This window comes from Heterodontus francisci, chromosome 43 (assembly GCF_036365525.1).
Source record: "Heterodontus francisci isolate sHetFra1 chromosome 43, sHetFra1.hap1, whole genome shotgun sequence".
Classification (NCBI taxonomy): domain Eukaryota; kingdom Metazoa; phylum Chordata; class Chondrichthyes; order Heterodontiformes; family Heterodontidae; genus Heterodontus; species Heterodontus francisci.
The window spans coordinates 24,774,884-24,787,856 of record NC_090413.1 but is presented as its reverse complement, the minus strand read 5'-3'; the positions used below and the strand labels follow the sequence as shown (position 1 = coordinate 24,787,856).

The 12,973-nt window shown below is 43.4% G+C and overlaps 1 protein-coding gene across 1 annotated transcript in view; it reads right to left on the bottom strand.

Moving 5' to 3' along the window:
• Window positions 1-8,130, bottom strand: part of LOC137355732 (complement C3-like) — an 89,073-nt gene extending 80,943 nt beyond the window's left edge. Inside the window, exons 1-4 of the mRNA XM_068021203.1 lie at window positions 8,023-8,130; window positions 5,614-5,806; window positions 2,996-3,158; window positions 1,189-1,259 (exon numbers count right to left, since the gene is read on the bottom strand). Coding sequence (XP_067877304.1) covers window positions 1,189-1,259; window positions 2,996-3,158; window positions 5,614-5,806; window positions 8,023-8,090 — 495 coding nt within the window. The 5' untranslated portion in view covers window positions 8,091-8,130. The remainder of the gene's footprint in view (window positions 1-1,188; window positions 1,260-2,995; window positions 3,159-5,613; window positions 5,807-8,022) is intronic.
• Window positions 8,131-12,973: the final 4,843 nt, after the last annotated feature.

The window sequence follows — 12,973 nt, the reverse complement described above, 5'->3', positions numbered from 1 at the left end:
CTGGACGGATGACAGCTGGTGAGTCAAGACCGGCCACCGTGACTGTCGAAGCTTACTTCCTTGAGCTACACAGGGTGGCGCAGTGGTTAGCACTGCAGCCTCACAGCTCCAGTGACTTGGGTTTGATTCGGAGTGCTGCATGTGCAGAGTTTGCAAGTTCTCCCTGTGACCACCTGGGTTTTCGCCGGGTGCTCGGGTTTCCTCCCACAGCCAAAGACTTGCAGGTTGTTAAGTAGATTGGCCATTATAAATTGCCCCTGGTGTAGGTAGGTGGTAGGAAATATGGGATTACTGTAGGGTTAGTATAAATGGGTGGATGTTGGTCGGCACAGACTCAGTGGGCCGCAGGGCATATTTCAGTGCTGTATCTCTATGACTACGGCTACCTGAACAGTAACATGTTCACTGATATGAGGGGCTTGGAGGTGGACTAGCAACCTGATACAAAGGGTTTCCCAGCTTCAGCTGATCTGTAGAGTGTTGCTGTGCAGCTTAGCGAATTCATTCAAAATGATTACTGCCTGAAGACCTTGACTTACGCTAGGGTCCCATGTCACAAGAACTCTCTGGTAGCCCACACGATAGTCAATCTTCCTGTGTCAGTGTTGCTAGTGAGCATTGCCAAACTGCTTACCACATGGGTCTATTATTGTTCTTACCCAATATCCACCCTCATGATTAAACAGCAGGGATCATTGGCTAACAATCGATTCCTCCAGCCCTGCAACCCTCCGAGATCTCCGAGCTCCTCCAATTCTGGCCTCTTGCACATCCCTGACTTTAATCTCTCCACCACTGGTGGTCACGCCTTCAGCTGCTAAGCTCTGGAATTACCTCCCTAAACCTCTCTGTCATTCCACCTCTCTCTCCTCCTTTAAGATGCTACTTAAAAGCTACCCTCATTCCTGTCCTACCATCTCCGGATGTGGATTTGGTGTCATTTATTTTCATAACTCTGGTGAAGCGCTTTCGGACAATAAAGGTGCTATACAAATGCAAGTTGTTGTTGTTGTGATCCCAATTGAGATCAGGTAACTCGGCGCTGTCCAGGAATCAAAACAGACACCTGTCTGGCTCAGTTCCACCGTGGACGGTACCTTTACAGACCGAGGAGCCCCAAATTTCAATGCATTATGCATGAACCAAAAAGATCTTTCTATGGTTATAATATATAAAAATGTACATTACCACAAAGTGAACAATTATGGTTCTTTTGGTAGGTTTCAGCTCATTGTCCACAGTGAGCAAACGATAAAGAACTAGAGAAAGAAGGAGACAATGATTAATCCATATTACATGCTTTCATAATTGTCATGCTAGACCTGCACCTGCCAAAAATGAGGCATATTAATTTCGCTATATGGACATTAAATTTCAAACTGTTGCTGAAGTGAAGAAAGGACTTGATAAAAAAAAATCACCAAACCCTTGGCTGGAAAAACATTTTTGCATACCAACAGCCAGGGCTTGGAAGGACAAAGGAGCTATTCCCTGCTCCAATTTAACCCATAATGGACTTTGAGCACCAGGTATTGTGTGTAAGAAGAGACATTCCAGGGTTGGCTCAGACCAGAGAATCCACAAACAGACGTGGTCAGACCTGCTGGTCACATGACTAACCTGCTAGGCAAGCTGGGTTTTGCTGAATTGTGCAAAACAGTTTGAACGGAGAGTGTCTGTTTTCTCCTGGACTGAAAAGGCCACTCCTGGCTGGCTCACCACAGCCTCTCCTGTCTGTCTGCTCCCATCTCTTTCTCACGGGACTGCAAATTCACTGAAGACACATGAACCCCAAGAGCGAAAAATCTCCTCTAGTGAACAAGGTTTAAGAAAAATACTGGGCCCCAATGAAAAGCAAGATCGACCTACAATCAAGGACTCTACCATGAGCTTGAAGATCCGTAACAAATACCCTTTTCAGAGATTGCCTCAATCTTTTCCACTTTATTTCTTCTGCTCTGTTCTGTCTCTATCTGCATGTGTATATCGTGTATGCATGCTAGCGTGGGTGGGTCGTGTATCCATAGGCGTAGGATAAAATATTACACTGGTGCAGTAGGGACTGTTGCGTTTCTTGAACCTCTGTGTTTGTATAGACTGTACGCAAAGACTGATCACCAAAGATGGGATCAGTAACACAATATTGTGTGTTCTTTATTGATTAGAGAGCAGCAATTACATTGAGATGGTTACTGTACAGGTGTATCTTCAAGACTGCCTAACACTCAGAATCACATGGTGTGTTACATCATAGCTCTTACATGACTAACATGATCTTGTAGCCACATCTTTTAAAGGTGTACACACACAACAGGGACTGCTGTTGAGGTTGAGCTGAGATATGCTGTTGGGGTAGTGTAGAGGATGTGGCTGTATCGTAGGAATATGGGGATATAGGAAGAGGAGTAAGTCATTTAGCCATTCAAGCCTGTTCCATGATTCAGTGAGATCATGTGACCTAACTCTATATACCTGTTGTTGCTCTTCCTGAAGGCTGTGGATGCTGCACCATTATGTTCAAGGCTAAGATCAATAGATTTTTTGATCTCTCAGGGAATCAAAGGGGTATGGGGACAGGGTGGGAAAGTGGAATTGAGGCAGAAGATCAGCCATGATCATATTGAATGGCGGAGCAGGCTCAACGGGCCGTACGGTCAACTTCTGCTCCTACTTCTTATGGTCTTATGTTAATACCTTTGGTTAACAAAACTCTATCAATCTCAGTTTTAAATTTAGCAATTGATCCAGCATTAATTGCCATTTGCAGGAGTGAGTTCCAAACTTTTACCACCCTTTGCGTGAAGATGTGCTTCAACATATGGCTTGGGATTGTTTAATGCAGCCACTCTTATCCCTGAAATGGGAAGACTTCCATTCTCCATTCCCAACATCCCTCAATTTGATGAGCTAAGGCCTCGTCATCCCGTTTTTCGCACCCCACCCATTATATACTTGTGCACTGGAGATATATTAGAAAAATTGCAGCTATAGTTACCAGTTTGGGCTGGTGTATAGATTGGTTTATCAGTCTGGATAAATATGTGTCCTGTTTTATACGAAATACGGATGAGTTTCTCCAAGTTAAACGCTGTAGATGATGCTTCCAACACGACATACTGGGTCGATCTAGTTTCTTTTGGAATTCTGTCTTTGGGGATCTAGAAAGGAAACATATAGAAAAAAAAATATATATATATATATATCAAAATAAGTGTAGTTATTATATGACTGGTTGCATTATCCCCACCACCCCCTTTAAGATCCACCTGTTGGCTTTAAAAATTCCATAGGTTTTCACAGGTAAGCTGATGGTTTTGATTGTAATGAGGCCCAATTTCAGATTCAGGGTCTCCCGCTCTAGTGCAGGGTTCATTCCCTGTGTGGTGTTTCCAGATCATGTTCCCATGATATTGCGGCTTCTGTCCTTCTTTGTTGGAAGTGGGATTTGTGATGGAGGAAGGCAATGTCAAAATAAGCTTGGTGAGTTGCTGTGGTGTGGACAGGACATACTACTACCACAATCCAAGGTGGTAGGGGAGTGAATCAAGCAGAATGCTTTAACCTGGATGGTGTTCAGTGCTGCAACTGCAACCAATCAGGTCAGTGTTGAGCATGCAGTCACATTCCTGACTTGAGCCTTGCAGATGGTAGAGAAGCTTTGACTGGTTAGGTGTTGAGCCTCTGATTGCAGAGCACTCATACTCTGTCCCGCTCTCAGTATAATATAGTCAGTCCAGTTAAGGTCTGGTCAGTGGTGACGCCCATGATGATGCCATTGAAGGTGAAGGGAGATCGCTGTCCTACTTCTTTTGCTGGAGATGGTCATTACCTATAGTTATGTCACTGTTGTCCAAAGCTTTCTTTAGACTGGAATAGACCACTTCATCATCAAAAGAGTTATGAATGGAGCTGAACACTCCAGAATCATTAGCAAATAGCCCATACCTGACTGTACAATGTTTCTTAAAATGTTTATTCCTGGGATGTGTCCAACACTATCAAGGCCGTATCTATTTTCCATTTCTAGTTGCCCTAGTAGTTTTACAACTGGTAGACGTGCTAGGCCACTTCAGAGAGCATTAAGAGTTAACTGTGTAACTTGAGAGAGATTTACCTTTGGGACAGACCAGATAAGGGAATCAGGTTCCGTTCCTGAGGACATTAGTATTTCTATGACAATCCCATTGCTTTTGTGTGCCAGCTGTGGCTCAGTGGGTAACACTCTAGCCTCTGAGCCTGAAGGTTGTGGGTAAGACCCATGCCAGAGATGTGATTACATCACATCTGTTGCTGTGTTGAGGGGAGTCTTACATTGCTGGAGGTGCTTTCTTTCAGATGAGATGTTAAACTGAGATCCCATCTACTTTTGAAGGTGAACGTAAAAGATCTCATGGTCACTATTTCAAAGAAGAGCAGGGAAGTTCTCTCTGGTGGTCCTGGCTGATATTTGTTCCTCAAACAACATCACAAAAATGATAAGGTAGCTGGCAAAAGCATTTTTTATAGGCAGTGAGTTGATATGATCTCAAAGGACAGGGTATCTGATCTATGCCATAACTCAAGTAAGAACAATGCTTTTCCTGGATAAGTATTGAAAAGATTCAATATTCCATCACAGGTTTTGATAACCAGGAAAATTTAATGCATTGGGTCAAGAACAGTCTTGGTTGCTTGCCAGAAAGAAGAGCTGCAATGGCTTTGCAATGCTATGTTGTGTTTCAATCTAACCTTAGTCTGTAAACTGAATGGCCCAGATTGTTCTGGAGTGGGGCATCTCGAGGCATGCCCCATAACTTAGATTTTATCCCTCACCCTTCAGCTCGAAAATTTTTGCCCTGTAAGTTCTGGAAGTGTGAGCTGATAACGGTGCAATGAGGGCAACAGGGTATCTGGGACCTTGGTGAACGTTGGGACCAACAGTCTATCTCCTTCACCAGTGAGATTTAAGGCTCGAGAAAGAAACAGAAATGATGAAGGAGGAAATAGGGCAAATTAGAGTCAAATCAGGTATAGAAAGAGAAATAAAAAGAGGAAAAGAAGGATTGGATTAAGAGAGTGAGAAAAAGAGACAGGAAGGAATAATGTTAAGATATAAAATTTTTAATTTTAACAATCTCTAACAACGACGTAATACCTGCAGGAATGAGACCTCCTGGTTTAAACTGTTCCCTTTATGGGCGGGGAGTGGTTGAGCAGCAATGCAGGAACACAAATCTCATCATGCAAAAGGTGCATATGTTTTTTTAAGTTCCAGACCTGACTTTCTGCAGCAAGTTAAACTGGCAACTACAGTGCAAATGGAGCACTTTCATAAAACTCATGAGGAGATTGAGAACAAGCTGCTGTTTTTTTTTGCAAAGCCAACAGCAGAGCAATGCAAATCCTCCAGAAATTTGTGGAGATTCACAATTCAAGACAGTGTCTGTCCCTCACCATACGTTACTGGACAATTTTCTTATTCACAACAGCGAGCACCATTACACTCACCATTATTTCAGCAGAAAAATCCTGGCCAGCATTTGCTAGGTAATTCTGAATAAAGACTGCTACTTTGGAGAGCTGCTACATAATTGAGCTAGCTGCTTTAAGTGCTTAATTTTTCAGTCCACTTACCTGAATAGGCACGGAAACTTGATGACTATTTCCTGCTGATAAAACTGCTTTCTTTCTAAATATTATCTCATTATTTTTAGGGAAAAATTGTAGACGAACTTCAACATCTAAATCTGTGTTGATATTGTGGGCTTCCACAACTGCATTTTCTTCGCTTTCAACTCGCAAAAGGTTTGGAGCAGTCAATACGTATCTGTCAGAATAAGTGAACAAATTAACACTTTGTTGATAACAGTGATTAACATGCCCTAGTAACAACGTACCCTGCGAATTCTGGGATCAGTTTAGTGGACAGATGAGCTACAGTTAAGTTCCCCAAACTCAAAGCTATTGTTCCTCCAACCATTATGGAGAAGAAATCATCATTGCCTCCATTAGTTAGATTAAATAAATGTGCAAAAGGGGAACGCTGATAGGAGCTACGACAACTGATTAAGGCCATCTCAGGCTAAACAGGCATTGGGACCATAGAGGACATCGGAACAGGAGCAGGCCCTGATTCAACCCCTTAAATCTGTTCTGCCATTAGACTATGGCAGACCTTGACCTCAACTCCGTTTATCCACCTGTTTTTCATACTCCTTGATACTCTTACCCAACAAGAATCGATAAATCTCAGTTCTGAAAATTTCAATTGACCCAATTTATGCTTGGATCCAGAAGCAATCCTGACCACATGTCCCACTCCAGGATGGATGAGAGGCACCATCTGCGGTGCAGGAAAACGATAAGAAACAACTTGCTCTGTGTTTGCTGCTTTTCCTCCAGACCAAATTGGAATGCTGGTAAACATTCAGGCTAGGATTGTCCTCCGAGCAGCGGTGTCTCAGTGGGTCTGAATTCTGCCCTTCCATTGCCACCAGAATCCAGGAAACTGGATTGAGATTCATCCTGTACGCACAACTAGGACCCAGCAGGATCCTCGCTGCTAAGAAGTAGCCTGCCATTACACGGCCACAAAATCCCAGTGGGACAGGCTCTACGACATAGTTAAAGGGGCAAAAGTACCCAAATTCAGAACATCAGCATTCTGGTAGACTTTAGCAGAGACTGAGGCTTGTGTAAGAAGGTGGAGGCCTGCATGGAAGGATAGGAGGCCGCTACAAATCCCTCTTCCTCACTCGGAGAACCCCAGGGTCATTATTGGAGCTTCCTAGGGCTTGCTGCTACCTTCTCTACAGTGGCCCCAGGACGTGCTGGTAACTGGGGTACAATGAATTGAATTCTTCCAAGGAATCCAACCCCATGCCACCACCCCAATTGCAAGTAATAGGCAGGGAAGGGGAAGTTAACAGTGGTCGCAAAAGGAGTGGTGGGGGAGGTAAATCCCCACTGAGGCGGTGAGGCTGCAATTTTCTATCCTCTGCCACAATCCCTCCAGACTTCAGGCAGTATCATGAAGGAGAGTCTTGGCCTCAACAGCAATGTCAAGAAACGAGTTATCTCAAAGTTCAGCACAAAATAACAGCTCTTACCCAAATGTGTGACGGAGACTGACCTCAATCAGACCTTAAACAAGAAAGGGCCAGTTCAATAAACTTTAGACAAAATAATTAATTTTAATGTTGACCATAGTTTACTATAGCCAAGCCATAAGTTCTTGTGTCTTTCTGTGAGCAGTCGGCCATTACAGAAGTTATTACAGATATCTACTTTTCCATGGGTGTCATCTGGCTGAGGTGAATTCCCTATGTTCAGCATACACAATGACCGTCAGCAGGGAAGTGGGTCTTGTTAGTGTCTGGTGACAAAAATCATAGAATAGAATCATAGAATGATAAAGCACAGGAGGCAGCCATTCGGCCCATCATACCTGTGCCACTCTATGAAAGAGCTATCCAATTAGTCCCTGCTCTTTTCCCTTCAAGGATTTATTCAATTCCCCTTGAAAGTTACTATTGAATCTGCTTCTACTGCATTCCAGATCACAACAACTCACTGTGTAAAAGATAATTCCTCATCTTGCCTCTGGCTTGTTTGACAATTACCGTAAATTTGTGTTCTCTACCTTCTGCAACTCTATCAAAACCCTTAATGACATTGAATACCTCTATCAAATCTCCTCTTAATCTTCATTGTTTTATGGAGAATAACCCCACTTCTCTGGTCTTTCCACACAACTGAAGTCTTTAATCCCTGATACCATTCCAGTAAATCTCCCGTACACCCTCTCTAAGCCCTTATCCTTCTTTTGACCAAAACACAATAGTACCCTAAAAGATATCAAAAAACAGTAGAATCCTTTAAAATGAACTAGAAAGTTAATAAAAAGAGTGGTACATAAAAAACAAGGAAACATCCCAATTCATTTGCAGGATGACCTCAGGAAGCTGTCTAATATAAAACGTTCGATGGTCTAGAAAACAGTATGTATTTAAATAGAAAACAGAAACATTCTCTAATACGTACAGTGGAATACACTGGGATAGTACAGGACAAAACACCAGCAGCACAAGTAACAGAGAGGTCCTCCTCATGATGGCAGACTGCTTCACAGGGACAGTCTTTTCTAAATAATTTTAACAATTTATATAAAAATCTAGCACAGATCTATTAATCATTAACGATTGAGATATTTATACTGCTGTTTGCTCTTAAAAAATACAAATATTCACTCTCCATTTTTGTTTAATTAAGAGTTAATTTAAACCTAACGGTCCAGTGTAAATCTGGGAACAACAGTCAGTTCCAGGCATTTGATGGCCTTTTGCCTTTGATTTAGAGTTTGTCCTTGGCAACTTAAGATAAGAAATACAAACATACTTTACAAAATACTGTTCTCAAAGTTTTTTTTAAACTCGTTCATGGGATGTGGGCGTCGCTGGCTAGGACAGCATTTATTGCCCATCCCTAATTGCCCTTGAGAAGGTGGTGGTGAGCTGCCTTCTTGAACCGCTGAAGTCCATGAGAGGTGGGTATACCAACAGTGCTGTTAGGAAGGGAGTTCCAGGATTTTGACCCAGTGATAGTGAAGGAACGACGAAATAGTTCCAAGTCAGGATGGTGTCTGGCTTGGAGGGTAACTTTCAGGTGGCAGTGTTCCCATGCATTTGTTGCCCTTGTCCTTCTAGTTGGTAGAGGCTGCAGGTTTGGAAGGTGCTGTCTAAGGAGCCTTGGTGCATTGCTGCAGTGCATCTTGTAGATGGTACGCACTGCTGCCACTGTGCATAGGTGGTGGAGGGAGTGAATGTTTGTGGATGGGGTGCCAATCAAATGAGTTGCTTTGCCTTGGATGATGTCGAGCTGCTTGAGTGTTGTTGGAGCTGCACCCATCCAGGCAAGTGGAGAGTATTCCATCACACTCCTGACCTGTGCCTTGTAGAAGGTGGACAGGCTTTGGGGAGTCAGGAGGTGAGTTACTCACTGCGGCATTCCCAGCCTCTGACGTGCTCTTGTCGCTACTCCAGTTCAGTTTCTGGTCAATGGTAACCCCCGGGATGTTGATAGTGGGGATTCAGCGATCATAATACTATTGAATGTCAAGGGGAGATGGCTAGATTCGCTCTTGTTGGAGATAGTAATTGCCTGGCACTTGTGTGGCATGAATGTTACTTGCCACTTATCAGCCCAAGCCTGGATATTGTCCAGGTCTTGCTGAATTTCTACACAGATTGCTTCAGTACGTGAGGAGTCACAAATGGTGCTGAACATTGTGCAATCATCAGCGAACATCCCCACTTCGGACCTTATGATTGAAGGAGGGTCATTGATGAAGCAGCTGAAAATGTTTGTGGGCGTCGGACACTACCCTGAGGAACTCCTGCAGTGATGTCCTGGAGCTGAGAAGATTGACCTCCAACAACCACAACCATCTTCTTTTGCGCTCGGTATGACTCCAACCAGCGGAGAGTTTTCCCCAATTCCCATTGACTCCAGTTTTGCTAGGGCTCCTTGATGCCGTACTCGGTCAAATGCTGCCTTGATGTCAAGGGCAAACACACTCACTTCATCCCTTGAGTTCTGCTCTTCTGTCCATGTTTGAACCAAGGCTGTAATGAGGTCAGGAGCTGAGTGGCCCTGGTGGAACCCAAACTGAGCGTCACTGAGCAGATTATTGCAAAGCAAGTGCCACTTGATGGTACTGTCGATGTCACCTTCCATCACTTTATTGATGATTGAGAGTAGACTGATGGGGTGGTAACTGGCTGGGTTGGATTTGTCCTGCTTTTTGTATACAGGACATATCTGGGCAATTTTCCACATTGCCGGGTAGATGCCAGTGTTGTAGCTGTACTGGAACAGCTTGACGAGGGGCGCAGCAAGTTCTGGAGCACAGGTCTTCAGTACTATTGCCAGAATTTTGTCAGGGCCCATTTTGTGAAGTACACTCTTATGGCTGTTATACTGTGCATTTTGGGTCAATGCAATGTGATTGCAGCGTTACAGTGATGCAATAGTCACAAGATTAACTGCAGTCAAACCAGTTCAAATTCACATTTTGCATCAGGTGGGAGGTGCCTCCAGGAAAGAAAACGCTTTATGTGCAATGCCAACATTTCAAACTCAAGTGTAAAAGAAGCACAGGCAGACCACTGTACTGCTCTTAAAACTTCTAGCCATGCCTCAGTAAGCTTATCCAAAGAACGGCTGAGCTAGGTCGGAATGGTTCCTCCAATCAATGCTGATATCATCAGCAAAGTACAACTGGATGCTACGATCTCTAATGGATGGAAGAGAGATATAAAAAAAAGACAGTTTTGAATGCTGACCAGTGATCCCTTTCCTGAAGCACATACCTAGATAAGGGTTTGACTCACCTTGTCACACTCCAATCAAACAGCTTACAGATGGTCACCACCAAGCCTTGAACATTACTAATGGCCACCATTTTGAGATGCCAAGAAATTGCTGAAGGTATGAATTTAGTGCCTTTAGAAAAAAAAGAGATATGGACAAAATTGAAAAGACAGAGGTGATATTCCAGAAAGCCAGGCGGTGAAGGACAGAACTGGAGCCAATTTTTACATACTTTTTACAAGCATTTATTTACAGAGCTAAACATTGCAAGCATGCACCTCCTAACCCAACAACCACAGTTTCATTCTGTTCATATTCATAGGAATATCAGTGAATCTCCAGTTGATGCCTGCCATTTACACACAATTAAACACAATTAATATACAATTCACAAAGGGCCTTGAATTTTCAACATTGTTCACCCAATCTCCCAGCATTTCTCTTGGGGTTCCATCAATCCCCAACCAATGCCATGGCAGAAGATTGGGAGAACTCAAGCTGAATTCAACGTGGATACAGACACTGCCCAAATCAAGATTCCTCCAACTAGACGTAAACGACGGGATGAAAATTGGCACTCAAGAGCCTGAAATCTATTTTTTCCTCAGCAAATTCTTGAAAATGCAACCTTAGAGTTGAATTTCAGTTCTATTCTTGAAAAAAGTACACAGAACAAGACCATGAGATTCTGTACATTATGGACCTTTTTTGTTCTCTCAAGGTCAGATCACAATGGTCAATCAAGATGTTAACAGTTTTGACACTCAGATATGCAAATTGAGGCTTTAACCTAACATCTAACAGATTACATACGAACATACAAATTAGGAGCAGAAGTAGGCCTTTAGCCCCTCGAGTTTGCTCCGCCATTCAATAAGATCATGGTTGATCTGCTTGTGTCTTGAATTCCACTCTCCCATCTACCCCCGATTCCCTTGCCTAACAAGAATCTATCTACCTCCGCCTTAAGAATAGTCAATGACCTTGCCTCTTCCACCTGCTGAGGCAGAGAGTTCCAAAGTTGCACAACTCAGCGAAAAAAAATTCTCCTCATCTGTATCCTAAAAGGGTGACCCCTAATTTTAAAACAGTGCCCGCTAGTTCTGGACTCCCCCACAAGAGGAAACATCCTTTCCACATCCACCTTGTCAAGACCATTCAGGATCTTATAAACTTCAATCAATTCTCCCCTTACTCTTCTAAACTCCAGTGAAAACAAGCCCAGTCTGTCCAACCTTTCCTCATAAGACAACCCGCTCATCCAGGCATCAATCTAGTAAACCTCCTTTGAACCGCCTCCAACGCCTTGACATCCTTCCTTAGATAAGGAGACCAAAACTGCACACAGTATTTAAGGTGTGGTCTCACTAATGCCCTGTATAACTGAAGCATCACATCCTTATTTTATTTTCAATTCCTCTCGTGATAAAGAATAGCATTCCATGAGCCTTCTTTATTACTTGCTGTACCTGCATATTAACCTTTTATGACTCAAGCACTGGAACAACTAGATCCCTCAGCACCTCAGAATTCAGCAGTCATTTGCCATTTAAGTAATACTCTGCTTTTTTATTCTTCCTGCCAAAGTGAACAATTTCAAATTTTCCCACATAATACTTCATCTGCCAGATTTTTGCCCAGTCTGCAATCTGCTTATGTCCTCTTCACAAAATACCTTCCTGCCTATCACTGTGTCATCTGCAAATTTAGCTACCAAGCCATCGTTCCCCTCATCTAAGTCATTGATATAAATTGTAAAAAGTTGAGGCCCCTGCGGGACTCCACTCGTCACATCCTGCCAATCAGAAAAGGGCCCATTTATGCATACTCTGTTTTCTGCCAACCAGCCAATCTTCTATCCATGCTAATATGTTACCCCCCCACCCCCCCAAACCATGAGCTCCTACTTTGCACAATAACCTTTTATATGGCACCTTGTCAAATGCTTTCTGGAAATCCAAGTACAGTATGTCAACGGGCTCCCCTTTATCCACAGCACATGTCACTCCTTCATAGATCTCCAATAAAAAGGTTAAACATGATTTCCCTTTCACAAAACCATGCTGACTATTCCCGATTACCTTGAGTTTTTCTAAGTTCCCAGCTATTGCCTCCTTAATGAACAATTCTAACACCTTCCCCACGACAGATGTCAAGCTAACTGGCCTATAGTTACCTGTTTTCTGTCTCCCCCCCTTCTTGAAGAGAGGGGTTATATTTGCTACTTTCCAGTCTGATGGAACCTTTCCAGAATCCAGTGAATTTTGAAAAATTAACACCAACGCTTCTTCTACCTCATCAGCCACCTCTTTTAAGACCCTAGGATTAAACTCATCAGGATCTGGGGACGTGTCAGTCCGCAGTTCCATCAGTTTGCTCAGTACAGTTTCCCTGGTGATTGTAATTTCACCAAGTTCCTCTCTTCCTTCCACCTCCTGATTGCAAAATACAATTCCAACAGGATGGCTGAAATGGAGATAGTGGCGCAGTGGGTGGCACAGTGGCGAGCACCGCAGCCTCACAGCTCCAGCGACCCGGGTTCGGTTCTGGGTACTGTTTGTGCGGAGTTTGCAAGTTCTCCCTGTGACCGCGTGGGTTTCCGCCGGGTGCTCCGGTTTCCTCC